Source organism: Gobio gobio (genome assembly GCF_949357685.1).
Source record: "Gobio gobio genome assembly, chromosome: 25".
NCBI classification, from domain to species: Eukaryota; Metazoa; Chordata; class Actinopteri; order Cypriniformes; family Gobionidae; genus Gobio; species Gobio gobio.
Window position 1 is genome coordinate 7,982,589 of NC_137121.1, and position 19,814 is coordinate 8,002,402.

The window sequence follows — 19,814 nt, forward strand, 5'->3', positions numbered from 1 at the left end:
AGCATGACATTAGACTTTTAGACTGTAATTTGTTGCACGGGAAGTGCTTTTCCAGTGGTGACTTGACAGTTGCAATCACATACAGCAAATCTCGGCTTACAATTCAAGCTCCCATAGTGGTAAGAATCCAATTATGGTAATGATGACCTTTCCTTGTTTCCTAGAAGAACATCATGTTGATTGAAGGTCGAGAAATTATGAAGGTGGTAACAGGTTGTTGAAAACCCACCCGTTGCTCGCCGATCCCTGGTACGAGTTCAGTCAAATTATTTAGTGTGACTAGCAATCATCAGATGTCACCATATAGTATACATTTTAAGGTTGCACTCTTAAATACGCTATTGCCAAAAGTTTTGGGACGCCTGCCTTTACATGCACATGAACTTCCCATTATTAATCCGTAGGTTTTAATATGGAGTTGGCCCACCCTTCAACTCTCCCGGGAAGGCTTTCCTCAAGGTTTAGGAGTGTGTTTATGGGGATTTTTGACCATTCTTCTAGAAGCGCATTTGTGAGGTCAGACACTGATGTTGGACGAGGAGGCCTGGCTCGCAGTCTCCGCTCTAATTCATCCCTAAGGTGTTCTATCGGGTTGAGGTCAGGACTCAAGTTCCTCCACACCAAACTTGCTCATCCATGTCTTTATGGAGCGACGCTTTGTGCTCTGGTCATGTTGGGACAGGAAGGGGCCGTCCCCAAACTGTTCCCACAAAGTTGAGAGCATGAAATTGTCCAAAATGTCTTGGTATGCTTAAGCATTAAGAGTTCCTTTCACTGAAACTAAGGGGCCAAGCCCAACCCCCGAAAAACAACCCACACCATAATCCCCCCTCCACCAAACTTTACACTTGGCACAATGCAGTCAGGCAAGTCCCGTTCTTCCATATCTTCTTGGATTCTAGCCATTTATTAGCGTGCACTGTAAAAAAATATTGTTGGTTTAACTTTAAAAAAAGTAAGTAACCTGGTTGCCTTTAACTTTTGAGTTCATTGAAATTAAAAATTTGAGTTAATACAATGAAGGAAATTGGTTTAATAAATAGAAACTCAAAATAGTATTGTATCTGAACCACATAAATAAAAAAAATTGTTATAAATCATGAAAATAGCACAGCATTATAACAAATAAAACACAATTACGCAATTTGCTTACAAAATCTTTTCATAATATTTGAATTAAGGATGATGTCGATTCTCAAAAATGTTCATTGTATTAACTAAAATGTTTAATTTCAATGAGCTCAAAATTTTAAGGCTACCAGGTAACTTACTTTTTAAATATTTGTTTTACAGTGTGGGTGAATTTCACAAAACATGCCTAATAAAATCAAAAGGAAAATAAGAAATTGTATTTTGCTTAAAGAAAACAAAGCTCATTTTTATTTTGTTCTTATATTTAGACCTCAATGTTTATGAAAGTGACACAAATTCCCCATAATTGTTGTTACTGTAATGCACATTTTTTAAATAAAATATATTTTTAAATAATATTTTAAGTAAAAAAGCATAATTTTTTCTACCTTTTATTTATGCTTATTTAAAATTAGTATTGTACTCTAATAATGTAAGAAAAAAACATACTATAATTAGAATCAACATGTAATTTACATACAATAAAATAACTGTTTTGTCTTAATATGCTTCAGATTATTCATGTAAAATATGATTTCTTATTTCTTCCTTTTGATTTAAGAGGTGAAATATGACCTGGGCATAACATTGCCTAGGCCCACTCAGAATATGCTAATGCAAACTTTTTTGTGAATATGTACTAATTGTGCCCAAAAAAAAAAAAAAAATCTGTTAGGGAAAATATGTCGAACTGAGCTGAAAGTTCAGCCAAAACATTTTTGTAAACAAACACAGCAGGGTGCAAGTTTTGTAAAACACGAGTGCATTTTGCAGAAATCTGTGGCCAGTAATTTTGTGCAGGCTTAGAAATGACCAAACATCTTCATCAGTTTCCATATGCTCTAGAATAGATGTGATGAATCACCGTCGATCCTCCTGCCAACAGACACCATAATTAAACTCGCACCTGCTGAAACCAGAGATCACGGATCCTCCTCGTAATCGCATCTGATCACCTCCACCTTGAGCTTGTTTCTGAACAACCAATTACCCCAATCCAAAGATGGCGAAGCACAGCCATGATGGCGCTATTCTGCTCTACAAGTGTAATTGGGCTGCTGACTGACAAAAACTCTACTGTAGACAACAACCAATAGACATATTCAAAACGTATTGCTCAAAACACGCTGTCAGTTGTGCTGTAATCCCTGTTTGGTGCAGAATCCAAAACTTGAGTGAAGAGCTTGTTATAGACATCATCTTGCTGAAGCTGAAATTTCAATCTGGGAAATTAGCCAAGTAGATGTTCCTTGGTCTTGGAACATTTCTATTAAACAATCATTGACAAATCCCTGAAATCAGAGGGAAATGATTGGTCGATGAGAATGCTGAAATCTGATTGGCTAGGATGCTAATGAAGCAACTAGGCCACATCCACACGAAGCCAGAGCTTTCCCTATCCGATCTCTTTTTCCCCCTCGTCTCAAGAAATATCTACGTACACACGGAACCACTGAAGCCAACTCAAAACGATGTGGTATACATGCCAGGGGCCGTATTCACAAAACATCTTAAGGCTAAAAGTAGCTCCTAACATGCAGATTTAGGAGAAACTCCTAAAAATAATGGCCGTGTCAGTCCTAATTTTAGGACTCCTACATTTGTGCTCTAAGAGTATTTCACAAAGCATTTAGCACTAAAACTAGAGCCTAAATCTACGAAACGCTAGAATTAGTCAAGAGGACATGGTGCGTTCACACCAAACGCGAATAGAGCGTCAGGAGCGAGTGATTCCCATGTTAAGTCAATGGAAAGGTGCATTGACGCGCGTCTGGAGGTCCTGCGGCACGATAGATGCGTTTAGCGCGGCATTGTGGTCACGATTTCGCCTCATTCGTGCGAATTGAGCGTCTTGCGCGATATGAGCGATGGTGCTTTTTGTGCATTCACGCGTTTGAAGCGAATTCGCGTCTGGCACCCGAGTTGAAAAATCTGAACTTTGGAGTCAATTCGTGGCGCGTTATGGTGTGTTCACACCGGACGCAAATGACGTGAATAAATTGTGCTATTCGCGCGAAGTTGGACGCTTGAACATTTCGCGTGAAATTCACTTCACAACAGACGCGAATTCGCTTCATGGGTGGGGCTTCTGCCAGGCGGTTCGTCTTGTTGAGAAATGGCTGACATGGGCTGTGTTTACACGTATTTTTTGTTAAAATACTACTGTTAAAGGGGTGGTAAAACACATTCTTTTGAAGGCTTGATTGTGTTTGTGGGGTGCACTGTAACATGTGTTCATGCTTCGTTTAAAAAAAAATTGCCTTATTTTTCATATATTTGACCTTTATTCTACACTGCTCTGTCCCTCCTTGTAAAACGGTCTGATGCTTTCCGGGTTGTATGAAGCCAGTCCCTCAAAAATACGCAGTGGGCTCAGATTGGTTAGCTGGCCCAGTGTGTTGTGATTCGCTAAACGCAGTGCACGTCGGAAACGTCACGCCCCTTACCGCCCGAATCAGACCCAGAACATTTGAGTGAAGATGATCGAGCAGAAGCTGTTCAGTCCTCGAGAGTAAAGACTGCGGATCTATAATGATCGCTACTGAATGGCACTTTAACTTTTGTATTTTTAGAACGATTATAGCCAAATATCTGTTGCAAGAACTAACCCAAAACAAACACTAAGCACTGGCTTTAACTAGTAAGTTAGCCAAATCACACACAGAACCATGTTTAGCATGCCTGTAGATAAACAATACATAAAAGCTCTAATCAAAGAATCATTTACACTAATGTCAGGTTCGCTGTTGAGATTTTAACGTTAGGTGTTTGTAACGATAGGTGTTCGTCGGATAACGTTAAGTATGAATGAGCATTTAACAGACTGGTTTGCAGAACAGCACTGTCATCTGTTTACTTCCTTGCTACAACCTATTACAGGAAAACACATCGATGAAAAATAAATCAGACTTACAGGTTGTGGCCCGTGAACAGCTTCTGTTTGTAAATCCAGCTTTCAGGACAAGCCGTTGTGCATATCCTGTATTGAACTCGCGAAGTTTGTGGAAGTTTGTGTTGTCCTCCGTGAAATGTGCAGCGCGCGCGTCGTGCATCCACGCACCGGCAGTGTTTTTTTCACGCAGCTGACGTTGTGCAAATCTGGCATTGAAATCGCGAAGACGGTGGATGCAGGGAGCCCTGCGCGCGCCTGATTCCCCGCTGACTCAAACACACGTGCATATAACATGCTGTATGTTAAACGCTCTGCAACGCACCCCCGTCCCTATGAAGGCTGAACAGAGCAAGTACCCCAGACCTGCAATCCGGATGAAAATAACAGCGTTTCTTCGGCATTGCGGCAAAAACACAGCCTACTAACGCTTCCCCGCGGCGATACAAAATTGCCTCGCCCCCCTTATTTCATATTTCCCGGAGGAGGGGTTTATGTAAATATTGGGCCTGGTGATGTCAGCAAAACCTGGGTGAATGTGTAGTAGTCCCTAGCGGCCGTTTGCTGTAGTCCTTAGAAACTGATTTCTTTAAAAGCAAATATCTCCCTTTGCTTTAAACTTTGAACGTTGTAACTTTGCAGATGTTGTTTATGCTCAAGCAGCAACATTACACGTTAGCTAAAGTTAGAATAGTGAAATCGTGGTTTACCACCCCTTTAATGTGTGACAAAACTGAGTTTAAAGACTTTTTCAGGCGATAATGTAGTTGTGTAAAGCTCAAATCTGTGGTTTATTTATAAATAGAGTTCCTATTTGAAAATTTTAGCGAAAGGCGATCAGCGGCGCTCAGCGCTCGTTAACCCCGGCGAGAGCAGCCTTTCCTCGGCTAGTCCTTCAGACATTTGCTGCTGGCTCTGATGTCTCTGTGGTGTCTCGAGCTATAATTCGTCTTGTGTATATGTAACGGGCGATCTTTGGTCTCATGGATCTATAATTTGTTCCTTGGCAAATCGTTTAGGCTGAGGGCAAAGTGAAGTTTCATTACTTTTTTATATACCTTTTACTTATACTTTTGTATTATTGATCATACATAAACTTGCATTTAACAAAAAGAGACTGGGTTGTGTTTCATGTCATTTAATGTTATCACAGTGATAATCATATTGTCTGATCCAGATATTAATATACAGATTTTCTCCTCATTGTTGTCACTACTAGAGCAAGCTCCTGATTGGTTAACGCGGCTTGAATATCCGCCAACGTTCAGATTTTTCAACTCGGGCGATTCGCGCCATTTCATTTGCGTGAATCGCACCGCAGAATGTGTCTGATTGACTTGACTTAACATGTGAATCACTTGCGCAAATCGCGTCATTCGCATCCGGTGTGAACGCACCATTAACCAATCAGGAGCCTGCTTGGATGTTGCCGCAATCCGCCTCAGCAATCCGACCAAAGACACTGGACACCACTGAGGCAATAGAGTTAGAGCCATGGGTGCTGAACCTTTTCTTCATAAACGCAATACATATTTTAATTTGATAGATTTTAATCTACGATAAAACGGCAAAAATAAATCTTTAATAAATAATGTCTGATTACCTGTGGCAGTTGTTTTAACTAGGTTCACACTTACAGATGATTGAATAGAGTAAAAAATATATAATAAGCATATTTGACGTGCTGTCCGAGGGGATTGAGGGCTCCGAGCTTGGGATTTAGCCCAAACCCAGAGTTCTGCCCCGTATCGCAGATTGGGAGTGAGGAACGGGGTGGCGGAGGGATGCAGAAAACTGTTGAGGTAACTGTGTCCTCTCGAGCTGGTTAGATTGACCGTTCGAACGTGCTCCTCACAAACTTTGTTTATAAAACATAATTTGTCGCTTGAATTCTGCAGTCTCTCGAGGTGACTAAAAGAAAACTCTTAACTAAGAACTTTTACTGCCATTTAGGAGAACTCTTACACCCGGTTTCACAAACAAGGTTTAAGCTAGTCCTAGACTAAAATGCATGTTTGAGCTTTTTTAACTGAAAGTAACTTGCACTGACATATCTTAAAATATGTCAGAGCCATTGTTTTGTCTCAAGATGCACACAGTAATGTTTTTTCTAGGGTACGTTTTTAAAAGCAACTTAAATACCCTAATTGAACTAATGCCTAATCCTTGCTTAGTCTAAGCCCTGTCTGTGAAACCAGGCCTTAGTGCTAAGATAAAATGTTTTGTGAATACGGGCCCAGGCCAGTATGTGGCGCTGTAATTCTGCGGATTGGCTGTACACACGAAAACGCAAGGATGTCGGTTTCAGATTTATCCACTCTGGGACCCAGTTTAAAAAAATACCAGATTCAGGCTCCTAAAACGCCGGATCCGTCTGAACGAAACGCTGATACGATACAACATTTTTACGTACACAGCTAAACGTGTCTCCGTGTGGACGGGGCCCTAGTTTCGCTAAATCTGAGAAGCTAATAACTGCTTCCTTGCAAAACTAAGGCAAACAAAGGCCATGATTTTTACTGACCTTTCTGAAAAGAAATTGCCTGTCTGCTTTGTCATGTTCAAGGAGTGTGTAATCATGTTTTCATTTCTAAAACTAAAGTCTAAATGAACTCATCTGATCAATAGAGTACCACTGAACAAAAGTCTTCTCAAAACAACCTGACGAACACACATAATGAACTTTTCAGGGCATGAAACCAAAATTAGGGGAATAAAAAAAAGCACAATTTAACACAATTTGCTACCTCACTGATTCTTACAAATGAGAAAATGTCAGTTCACAACAGTAGTCAAAAAAACGAACATTCACCGTACTATTTCATTTCACATCTTCACTGCAGAACCACCCACGACGTGTGAGTTTTGATATTTACTGCAAAAAGGTCATTTAACTTCTAGAGTCATGAGAGTGCTTGAATCTTTTAAATTAGGTTTGACGACTTGGTTCATCTCTCATTGCTTTCCCTGACTACGAATAAATAAACCGACGCCGCACTGTTACAGAGAGTTTAATCCAAACGGAGCTCGCGATAGGTCCTCCAAAGAGTTGTGTGTCCATCGGAGTCCAGTTCGGTCTGAGGTCTGGTTCTGTACTTCCACAGATCTCAGTACAGCCGCTCAGAATCTCTCGTTCTCCCACGTCTCCACGTCAAACTGATTCTGAGTTGAGGTTCTGGGTTTGTCGAGGGGTTGAAAGTTGTGCTCTGTGAGATTTGGACCACACGGCGAGGCTTGGGGCAGACGGGCACCTGTGACATGAAGGTCCATGTGGCAGGGGCATGTACTTCGTTTCCCATAATGCACTTCCTCACTGGGGGACTCCAACAGTCGGTCCTTACATTTAGTTGGTCTCTGTTAAAAAAAAAGGAGCATAAAGAATGATGTAAATTGGAAGCAAAATAATGGTGAAGCAAGTTATTGTTAATTTTTTTTTATATATATATACTGGTTACTTACAAGTTTGGAAATATTAAGGTTTTTTAATGTTTTTGAAAGTTCACCAAGGCTGTACTTGTTTGATCAAAAAAATACTGTAAAAACAGTAATACTGTGAAATATTATACCCTAATTCTATAAACCCTAATCATTGTTAAAAACATGTATTCTTATTTCACTTGCCTTATTTTTTTTTAGACATTGATTAATATACAAAAATCCCTGTTGCTCCAGGGGGATTGTCCCTGTAATAAGGGCACTTTAAGTCGCTTTGGATATTTACATAAATGTAAATGTAAATGAAAATTTCTGAAATACATAACTTGGACACGTCTCCTCTGATAACAAACCACTTTAAATTGTAGCCTAATGTAGACGCATACATTTTCTGTAGAGCTGCCTTGAAACTATCTGTATCATGAAAAAACGCTATACAAATAAATGTGAATTGAATTGAAATATTATTACAATTAAAATGTACTTGTTTCTGTTGTAATATATTTTAAAAACTAATTTATTCCTGTGCTCAAAGCTGAATTTTCAGCATCATTACTCCAGTCTTCAGTGTCACATGATCCTTCAGAAATCATTATAAGGTAATTTCTCATTATTATCAATGTTGAACACCGTTTTAGCTGCCTAATTATTATTATTAATATTATTTATTTATTTGGAAATCATGATACACTGCCATTCAAAAGTTTGGGGTAAGCTCTAAAAAAATAATTAAGGAAAGAAAATAAGGAAAGAAATAATAACACTTTTATTTAGCATATTAACCCCCGGTTTCACAAACAAGGTTTAAGCTAGTCCTAGACTAAAATGCATGTTTGAGCTTTTTTAACTGAAAGTAACTTGCACTGATATATCTTAAAATATGTCAGAGCCATTGTTTTGTCTCAAGATGCACACCAGTAATGTTTTTTTCTAGGGTACGTTTATAAAAGCAACTTAAATACCCTAATTGAACTAAGGCCTAATCCTTGCTTAGTCTAAGCCCTGTCTGTGAAACCAGACCTAAATTGATCAAAAATAGACAGTAAGGATATTTATTAAATTAATAAATATTACAAAGAGTTATCTTTATTATAAATGCTGTTCTCTTGATCCTGAAAAGGATTCATGAAAAAAAAAAAAAATTATATAAAATTTATATTTATATTAAGCAGCACAACTGTGTTTAAAATGAATAATTAATTAATTAATTAACCTTAATGTTTCCAAACTTTTGACCGGTACTATACTGTATATATTAACATCATTACTTCAGTCGTCAGTGTCATGTGATCCTTTAGAAATTCTAATATGCGGAGTTGTTATTATTTAAAGGTGTCATGAATTGAGAAATCAACTTTTCATTCAGCCTTTGATATATAAAAGTTTATCGTGATATAAGAATATCCTGTACGTTTCGGAGCTGAAAACTTCCGTCAAAGAAAATCTTTTATTGACACCAGGCCCAGAAAACGCTCGATCTCAGAATATGCCAACCCTCGACGTCATCGTGTGGTGAAACGCAGCCTCAAGCCCGCCCACTGACTCGTGGAGCTAAATGGATCGCGCTACCGACCTATAATAATAAAACAATAAACATGCCAAAGAGAGTAATATATTGCGCTGTGCCTGGTTGTGGAAGAATACACTCACTGCATAAGCTTCCTTCGGATACTAATATTAGGAATGTGTGTTTATTTTTAATGAATATCCAGCTCACTTGTGTAAGACATTGCGCATTTGTTCGCTTCATTTCACCGCAGAATCGTTTGTAAACAAGACACAGGTCGAGACTGGATTTGCAGACATATTGAGATTAAAACACAACGCTGTGCTTCTATATTGGATCCGACAGAAATGGTGCAACACACTTATGTGAGTAAAACATGTTTTTATATGTGTTAGTATTGCATTGTTACAGATCGTTTGATATCTATTGATTATGTTTGCGGAAGTTTTGAACATGCTGATTTGTCTGCAGTGAAGTTTTGCTGATGCACTTACTTGGCTTGTATGTGTGTGTGTGTGTTAGTGATGCGCGGTTCGCGGATATATCCACCGATCGGGCGGGCCAAGTAATAAAATATAGCATTCATATTAATAACATCATTGTGTTTGTTTGATAAAGACATTTTGCGAGCCCTCTGAGCGGATTCCGGTTGCCGTTTCCCCACACGCTTTCAAAACAATTCCCACATGTCCTGACAGGGGAGCTGAAACTCATTATTATGCAAAACTGTTATCCAATCATAGCACTGGGCGTTTACTTCCAAGTCTTCAGTGCAGCACGCCCATAAAAACTGAGCTTTTCTTGAGAAAGGCTCAAAACCAGGGTAGAAAATAGCCTATTACTTATTCATTATGATGTTTCTGAATGTAAAAACCACAAGAACGTCATAAGTTGACCTCAGACAACAGTATAATAAAATAAAAAAAGCCAGTTCATGACCCCTTTAATGCATCTTGCTTAATAAAAGCTTAAAAAACTGTTTTCAGCATTGAAAATGATTAGAAATGTCCCATATCAGATAGGAGGCAATATGGGGATTTCAAAATTCACCTAAATAAATTAAATGTTAAAATTATATTCACATAGAACATTTAAAATAGTAATAATATTTCACAATATTACTGTTTTACTGTATTTTTTGAACAAAAATTGTGTATATAGATTATTTTTAAGACTTGTACCCCCGGTTTCACAGACAATGCTTAAGCTAGTCCTAGACTAAAATGCATGTTTGAGCTGTTTTAACTGAAAGAATCTTGCACTGACAAATCTTAAAATATGTCAGTGGCATTGTTTTGTCTCAAGATGCACACCAGTAATGTTTTTTTCTTGGGCACGTTCATAAAAGTTACTTAAATGTCCTAATTGAACTAAGGCCTAATCCTGGCTTAGTCTAAGCCCTGTCTGTGAAACCGGGCCGTAGACTTTTTATTCTCTGCTTAATCTGAGGCTGATAATAGTGTGAAAAATGCATCTTCGGTTCAAGCTCTCTTGTCCACTGTAACACTGGATCCCCCATCTGACAGATAATTAGCCTACCATATGGACTATGCTTCTGGATTAATTGGGCAAAATCTAGACAAGCCACCTGACTGGAGGCGGACTTTATTTTATTATATCTTATTGCAAACACACAAAGACACACACGCCGTACACAGCCAGACTCTCAGACCTAGAGCTGACCATTTAGAGAGAACGAGTTCATCTGATTGACATGTTAAGTGTTTTTACTGCTCTATATGAGATTTAGAGGCGAGTAAATCTGAAATTGGACGATGTATAGAACAAAACAAGACATAGTAGGCATCTGCCAAATGCTAAATAAAATGTGAATGCAATATGCATCGGACAGTCCAAGTGCAATATGCGCAGAAGCTTTGTCTCTTTATTTGCAAAACATACTGAGATCACCTTCTCGGTGTGTGTGTGTGTGTGTGTGTGTATCTGAAGAGGTGGGCAGTGGAAATGTCACACTATGTGGCCTGTGTTTGGTACGGCTCTTGGAGCTTATGGACATGACAAGTGCAGGTTTCACTGTGTGTTCTTACAGAGATCTGCCCACAGAACAAGAGAGAGAGAGCCAGTGAGTTGGCAGACCTTCTCTAATAATACACCATGTGCTGCCTCCGAAGTCTTTCTCTGAATCCAGGCCATGTCTCTGGTGTGAAACAGACATATGCACCCCTGACCAGACCGGGGCAGAGAGCATGCTGGGAGATCAGTCCCAGAGCAGCTGGAGACTGAGAGGTTAGCCAGTATAAACATTACCACAAAATTAACCCAGAACTACCATCTCTATACAGCGCAACATCACCGCCACTTCAAAATAGCTTTGGGAATTGTAATGAACTGGGATTCATTAAAAGAGCCGACTTAAGAATCATTAGCGCCTGACTGCACTGGTTGCAGTTTCTGTTTGTGTTTTGCACAAATTCTCCCGCTCACATGAATCATTAGCTCAGAAATTGGACAGCACCGGTTGCACGGTATGTCTGAGATGCGCTAAAAAGCACCGGCTCACAAGAGTCATCAGCTCAGGAATCAGACTGCATTGACCACAATTTATGTTTAAGATTAAAGAACTGGTTCATAAGAGTCATTCTCTCTGGAATAGGACTTCACTGTGATTCACTCAAAAGAACTGGTTCATAAGAATCATTCTCTCTGGAATAGGACTTCACTGTGATTCACTCAAAAGAACTGGTTCATAAGAATCATTCTCTCTGGAATAGGACTTCACTGTGATTCACTCAAAAGAACTGGTTCATAAGAATCATTCTCTCTGGAATACGACTTCACAGTGATTCACTCAAAAGAACTGGTTCATAAGAGTCATTCTCTCTGGAATAGGACTTCACTGTGATTCACTCAAAAGAACTGGTTCATAAGAATCATTCTCTCTGGAATAGGACTTCACTGTGATTCACTCAAAAGAACTGGTTCATTAGAGTCATTCTCTCTGGAATTGGGCTTCACTGGTCACGCTTTGTTTGTGATTCACTCAAAAGAACTGGTTCATAAGAATCATTCTCTCTGGAATAGGACTTCACTGTGATTCACTCAAAAGAACTGGTTCATAAGAATCATTCTCTCAGGAATTGGACTTCACTGGTCACACTGTATGTTTGTAATTCGCTAAAACGAATCGGCTCACAAGAGTCATTCAGTTGAGAATCAGACTTCACTGGTTACGCTGTATATTTGTGATTCACTAAAAAGAACTGGTTCATTAGAGTCATTCAGTTGAGAATCAGACTTCACTGGTTACGCTGTATATTTGTGATTCACTAAAAAGAACTGGTTCATTAGAGTCATTCAGTTGAGAATCAGACTTCACTGGTTACGCTGTATATTTGTGATTCACTAAAAAGAACTGGCTCATAAGAATCATTCTCTCAGGAATTGGACTTCACTGGTCACACTGTATGTTTGTAATTCGCTAAAACGAACCAGCTCACAAGAGTCATTCATTTGAGAATCAGACTTCACTGGTCACACTGTATATTTGTGATTCACTAAAAATAACTGGTTCTTAAGAATCATATTCTTGGGAATTGGGCTTCACTGGTCACGCTGTATGTTTGTGATTCACTCAAAAGAACTGGCTCATTAGAGTCATTCTCTCGAGAATCAGACTTACATGATCGCACTCTATGTTTGTGTATCACTAAAAATAACCAACACACATCAGCTCAGCAATCTACCTGCACTGACCAAACTGTTTGTGATTCGTTAAAAATAATCATTCACAAGAGTCATCAGCTAAAGAGTCTGATTTCACTGATTGCGCTGGATAATTGTGATTCAGTCAAAAGAACCGAAAGAGTCGTGCTCAATATTTATGATTCGCTAAAAAGAATCACGCGGCTCATAAGAGTCATTCTCTCAGGAATCTGAATTCACTGATCGCGCTGTATGTTGATTCACTAAAAAGAATCAATTCACAAGAGTCATCAGCTAATGAGTCTGATTTCACTGATTGCACCGCATATTTGGGATTCAGTCAAAAGAACCGGGTCATAAGAGTCATTCTCTTGGGAGTCGCGCTCAATATTTGTGATTCGCTAAAATGAACCAACTCACAAGAATATTAAGCTTGGGAAATAGACTGGTTGCGCTCAATAATAACACAGGAAACAATTTCACCATATTTTACTGCAGTGTTTTGCCGGGCCGACATCCCTACTTTAAAAACGCTTTTAAATCTTTGTGGTTTCTCATTGACAGCAATAATATTACACTAAAAGTGAATGGAGACATTTTGCCCTGAGGAACATCTGAGAAGCAAAGACAAACGACCCCTGTAATCCCACATGTGCCATCTAGACATCCACAAGAGATTTCAGCAATGACTTAAAAGCAATAATGAACAACCTAGCAATAAATGTTTTCTCTTGTGTTCGACTACGTCCAAAAACCATCAATCTGACATGCTGAGCAACCAGCATCTAATAGCTTAAGCCATCAATGTCTCTTAAGGGGCCACTGAGATATGGCTCTTAATAAAATGTGTCCCGTTTATAGCCATTTAAAGCTGATTCCCATGCATGACACGTCAGTCAAACCAGATGTTTGCAAAGCGAACACACAAGATCGTGCCCCATCATTCCCCCAGGCTTCTGCCCCTCTCCAGATCACACAATATACGAATGCAATGCCTTTTAAAGACCCTGGCAGTGTTTTCTCAGGCCAGCGGGGGGTAAACTGCACGTAGCCCTCAAATAAACACAGTAAACGGCAGAGAATGAGCTGACCCATATAAATGGCTTTATGAATAGGCCGTGAGCAGTAATTGAATTCACTTAGTTCTATTTTGGTCGGGGAGCTTCATTTGTGGTTGTCTTTTTCTTTCTTTTTCTCTCTCTAAACAGATGTTCTCATCTGAGCTGGACCCAATTCAGTAATTTCCCACAATGCTCTTGGGGAAGGGGCATTAAAGATCTCGACCATCCGACTCTGAGCCCTCATATGGCATTCTATTCATGTCTTTTGTTAGTACAATAACATCCAGTGCTTTTTCAGTGGCACTATACACTTAGAGAAATGCACTGAGAAGAGAAAATGAATAACTGAATTTGCTTTTGTACCTATCATATAATAATAATAATAATATTGTTTAATGTTATGCTTTATGTAAGCAATAAGGTACAGGTAACTCCTTCTGCCGTAACTTCCCTGCTAAAACCAGCCTAGGCTGGTTGGCTGGTCTTATTTGGTTTAAGCTGGAAGTAGGCTAGCTGGTTTTAGCTGGTCTCCCAGGCTGGTTTTAGACACTTTCAGCTGATCTCCCAGCTTAACCAGCAAAGTCCAGACTGGGCAGCTAAAAAAGTGTTCAAAACCCCTCTAGAACCAGCCTTGGAGACCAAAATCACTAAAAGCTTTTTCCGCTGGAAAAAATAGTCCCTGACCGTGAACAGCAACAGAAGTTACATTATTATATTATTATTATAGACTGTCTTTATGAGGGAGTCAGTCAGTAGCTAAGACTTTTATATTGAAAGGACTGAAACTGGTTGTGAACAAGGAACAAGACGCCACTGACAAATGCTTTAACTAGTGCTGTCAGTGTCAGGGTATGGGAAAACCTGTTAACTGTTAAAAGGACAAGATATCAAATGTTTTATTATGATCATAGAACTGACCGAACTGTTTGGTGAATCGGTCATAGCCGTGTTTAATCATGAATAAAAACTGCTCCTCAAACCATTCCTGAATCATTTTTGCTTTGTGTCAGGAGCATTATCTGCTGAAAGAGCCACAGCCACCAGGGAATACCGTTTCCATGAAAGGGTGAACATGGTCTCATCAATGCTTAGGTAGGTGGTACGTGTCAAAGTAACATCCACATGGATGGAGGACCCAAGGTTTCCCAGCAGAACATTGCCCAAAGCATCACTGCCTCCGCCGGCTTGCCTTCTTCCCATAGTGCACCTGGTGCCATGTGTTCCCCAGGTAAGCCACGCACACACACCCGGCCATCCACGTGATGTAAAAGAAAACATGGTTCATCAGACCAGGCCACCTTCTTCCATTGCTCTGTGGTCCAGTTCTGATGCTCACGTGCCACTGTTGGCTCTTTCTGCGGAGGTCAGGGGTCAGCATGGGCACCCTGACTGGTCTGCGGCTATGCCGCCCCATACACAACAAACTGTGATGCTCTGTGTATTCTGACACCTTTCTATCAGAACCAGCATTAACTTCTTGAGCAATTTGAGCTCCAGTAGCTCGTCTGTTTGATCGGACCACACGGGCCAGCCTTCGCTCCCCACGTGCATAAATGAGCCTTGGCCGCCCATGACCCTGTCGCCGGTTCTCCACTGTTCCTTCCTTGGAGCACTTTTGATAGAGACTGACCACTGCAGACCGGGAACACCCCACAAGAGCTGCAGTTTTGGAGATGCTCTTACCCAGTCGTCTAGCCGTCACAATTTGGCCCTTGTCAAACTCGCTCAAATCCTTACTCTTGCCCATTTTTCCTGCTTCTAACACATCAACTTTGAGGACAAAATGTTCACAGGAGCCGTGATGAAGAGATAATCAGTGTTATTCACTTCACCGGTCATAATGTTATGCCTGGTCGGTGTATATATGTATGTGTGTGTGTATGTATATAATGAATATATAATTTTTGACCAATGAGATTTCACTATGGGCGGGGCCAACCAGCACAACTGCATAAATAGAATCCGAGTGACATGTTGTGTGTCAGATGTCATGATCGATTAAACTCTGATTTTTGGAGTCGAGCCTGCTGTAAAGCTCACACACGTAATCTCGTTGTCACACGCATCTCCCTCGTCTGTCTTGCGGCACAGATTCAAAGTCTCCGCTCGGAGGCTGAAGCTTTAGAGACTCCTGTGATTGTTAATGAGAGGGTTCGGCACAAACGACAGGCTTAATTAGATGGGTATTCACTCACACTAACACGGCTACAGTGTCTTGCTGACACACTTGTGAACTGTAAGAGAATAGTGTATGCACGCGTTCCTCTCGTCCTTAGACAGCACACCCACGGACCAGTCGCTGGATTTCAGAGCTAGCGACGTTCATGCAATCGAATACTTGAAAGACGACCAAGAGTTGCGTTTGAGACGCTAAAAGACTTGTCAACTAAAAGGAATGGTTCAAAAAGTCCCTAAAATGCCTGAAATGTTATGAAACCCTGCAAATTCCCCCCCAAAAAATATTGTGACTATATCATAATTACAAAATGATAGAAAACCCATGGAATGTTTAGCATTTTAGAATTGTTTGGCAACAGACAACCAATCACTCACCGGCTCACCTCATTAAATATTCATGAGCAGTCGCAGAAACTTTCGAATGCAAATGAATATGCAAATAAGAATATTAACGCTTCAATCAATGTGATTTTTTTTTTGTCATGAAATTAAACCATGAAACTGTGTAAGTATCACGCTTATCAGATCTAGACAAAACCTTCTGATTTGAAGTTTCCTCAACAACAGAAGCTCTTTATTTTTTAATTTTCAAGAGTTTGTAGTGAAGTTTTGTTTACTTTTTTAACATTTTTGACCTGGATATGTCAGAATCAAGGATGGCATTCTAGCAACAGAAAACTGATTCTTGATTGTGACCTAGTTCTGCTAGCAAACAGATCTGGTGTTTGTGTAGAAAAAGGTATTTTTAAAGCGTTGGATCTGTAGCTCGGGATGATGATGATGCATCTGGTTCATGGCCAAATATGTGTAACTGCGCGCTGCCTCCCCTGAGAGGATACACACCTGTGAGTGTGAGGAAAATCCAATAGTGTGTGTGTGTTGAGGATGTTGAGTTCAGTTTACATGGATTGTAAAGTTTGCGAGGGTTATGAAAGAGTGTGTTTAAAAATATTAAAGGGTTAGTTCACCCAAAAATGAAAATGATCCTATAATTTACTCCCCCTCGAGCCATCCTAGGTGTTTATGACATTCTTCTTTCAGCCAAACACAGAGTTATATTAAAAATATCCTGGCTCTTCCAAGCTTTATAATGGGAGTGAATGGTAACTGAGATTTCTGAAGCCCAAAAGTGCGCAGAAGTTGCCAACTTAAGTCAATCGCTACAGACCTCCAAACTTCATGTGGCCTTCAGATGAGCTCAAGATCAGTGTGTAGAGCTTCAGGGAATGGGTTTCCATGGCCGAGCAGCTCATCCAAGCCTTACATCACCAAGTGCAATGCAAAGCGTGGAGTGGGGTAAAGCACGCCGCCACTGGACTCTAGAGCAGGGGTTTTCAAACTGGGGTCCAGGGGTCCTCCAGAAGGTTCTAAGGGGTCCCCAGAACATTTCAGGGAATAAAAAGACTAAGCAAAAATGGATAAAGTCTACCGAATATTCTAACGGTTTCATTTCTAAATGTTTCTCTCCTTTCTTGCCGTATACATTCCCGAATTGTATATGTTTGCTTTGTATCTTTAGTGAGTTTTTCTCACTAGTCCCCTTTATCTCGCTCACTGGGGTTGTAACGGAGTACATAAGCTGCTTGCATACATTTATTGTGAAAGTTGCTTATACAAATACTTTTTAATTGAAAATATAATTCTTCGGGTTTATACATCCAACATTAATAGCCGATTTAAGTTGGGAAACAATATTTTGTATTTATAATGTCACACTTACTATTTATCTACAGTTTAAATGGTTTTTTTTCGTACATAAAAATAGATGGATTTTTAGGAAGGGGGTCCCTCATAAAAGTTCATCATATTTGGGGGTCCTTGGCATCATAAAGTTTGAAAACCCCTGCTCTAGAGCAGTGAGACGTGTTCTCTGGAGTGACCAATCACGCTTCTCTGTCTGGCAATCCCATGGACGAGTTTGTGTTTGGCGGTTGCCAGGAGAACGGGACTTGCCTGACTGCATTGTGCCAAGTGTAAAGTTTGGTGGAGGGGGGATTATGGTGTGGGGTTGTTTTTTAGGGGTTGAGCTTGGGCCCTTAGTTCCAGTGAAAGGAACTCTTAATGCTTCAGCATACCAAGACATTTTGGACAATTTCATGCTCCTAACTTTGTGGGAACAGTTTAGGGACGGCCCCTTCCTGTTCCAACATGATCAGTGCACAAAGCGTCGCTCCATAAAGACATGGATGAGCAAGTTTGGTGTGGAGGAACTTGAGTCCTGAGCTCAACCCGATAGAACACCTTTGGGATGAATTAGAGCGGAGACTGAGAGCCAGGCCTTCTCGTCCAACATCAGTGCCTGACCTCACAAATGCCCTTCAAGAAGAATCCCCATAAACACACTCCTAAACCTTGTGGAAAGCCTTCCCGGGAGAGCTGAAGCTGTTATAGCTGCAAAGGGAGGGCCAACTCCATATTAAACCCTACGGATTAAGAATGGGATGTCATTAAAGTTCACGCGCATGTAAAGGCAGGCGTCCCAAAACTTTTGGCAATAGTGTATGTAGGCTACGCACGAACAACAAGCGCATTTAGCCCAGCACACAGTATTGTTTTGGATGTTCTGTAAGTGAAATTGCGAAATATATCTCATAAAAGCCCGTTTGTGAACGTATCCCTATGCCTTTAGCTTCAGTGTCTTTAGGTTCGGTGTTAAAATGCAAATGTGAATCTAAACAGACCAGGACCATTTTGGTCTGGACCAAATTGAACTACAAGTGTGTGTTTTTTTTGTACGGTTTGTTTCACTCACCAGGCCGTTGTCGTGTTGTGTGTGGTCGTGTGTTGTGCGTCTCCCGTCAGGCTGTGTCTGGCCTGACTGCAGCCGTGTTGATGTGTCTCTTGAGGTTGTGATGGAGCTGCGGGTTGAACGGTCCGCCCGTCCCGTTCCACCTGTCCCTCGCCGTGCCACTGACCGCGGGCCTGTTTCAGCCAGCGGCCCCCCAGTCCGCACTTTTCCAGATAAACCCGGCACACCTCATAGTTCATGGCCGAGTAATAGAGAAAATCAAGCGCTAGCAGCACCATGACGAAGAATCCATAGATCCACACGCCGATTAATGCAGAGTAATTGCTGCAACAGAGAAAAAAGGGAAAAAAGTAGATGCACTTAATGTTTTAATGTGGCCATAAACAAGCATTTTTTATGATATACAGTATCAAAACGCCTTGAGGATTGGATGGAAACTCTTTAGCAGCACTAGTGGTCTTATAAAAGTTAAAGCACTTTAATAAATTCAAACTTCATTAGCATTATATGAAGCATTTAGTGATAATAAATCGTTTTACAGTTCCGTCTGAAGTACACCCCATGCACAGACTGAAAGAAAATGGCTGTCTTTTCACTTTTTGATGAAGCGCAGACCTTGTGCTGTCAGACAAGGCCACAACTGACAGGGACAATATTGAGGTCTCCATAATGTATGGTGTTATGAGAGCCAAGAGCAAAGGGGAACAGATGCCGTGTGTGTGTGTGTGTGTGTGTGTGATATCAGAACTCTTTGATGCTGGTACCCAGAGTCCAACATGAGCACTCGCCAGAATGTGAGGAAAACTGGATTTGGTGAGTATATGAAGCAGAATTACTGGCTAGCTTTAACATTTTGAAACAAATTGCAATATAATACTAAATATGATAGTTGGATCCTCACTTTTATACCTGATGTGAAACATATAAAAGAGATCCAAACAGTTTATTATCAGATGTTTCGTTTGGAAAATAACTCCTGGAATAACTGGTGACGTGCCAAAATAGATTTTATGAGGAAGAAAATCCAAGTGGGTCACAATGTTTTTATTAAAATGAATGGCTTGTCTATTATTGGATACAAAATGTCCTACAAAAACAGCAAACAAATGAACAAGTAACAGTATTCAAATAATATTTATTTAAAATGTTAAAATGATTAATATTATTATATTAATTTAACTAAGCTATTATGGTTTATGA

The 19,814-nt window shown here is 40.2% G+C and overlaps 1 protein-coding gene across 1 annotated transcript in view; it reads right to left on the reverse strand.

Moving 5' to 3' along the window:
• Positions 1 to 5,145: 5,145 nt before the first annotated feature.
• The window catches only part of shisal1b (shisa like 1b), a 73,914-nt gene continuing 59,245 nt past the window's right edge, over positions 5,146 to 19,814 (reverse strand). The window contains exons 4-5 of the mRNA XM_079809934.1: positions 18,618 to 18,938; positions 5,146 to 7,375 (exon numbers count right to left, since the gene is read on the reverse strand). Coding sequence (XP_079666060.1) covers position 7,375; positions 18,618 to 18,938 — 322 coding nt within the window. The 3' untranslated portion in view covers positions 5,146 to 7,374. The remainder of the gene's footprint in view (positions 7,376 to 18,617; positions 18,939 to 19,814) is intronic.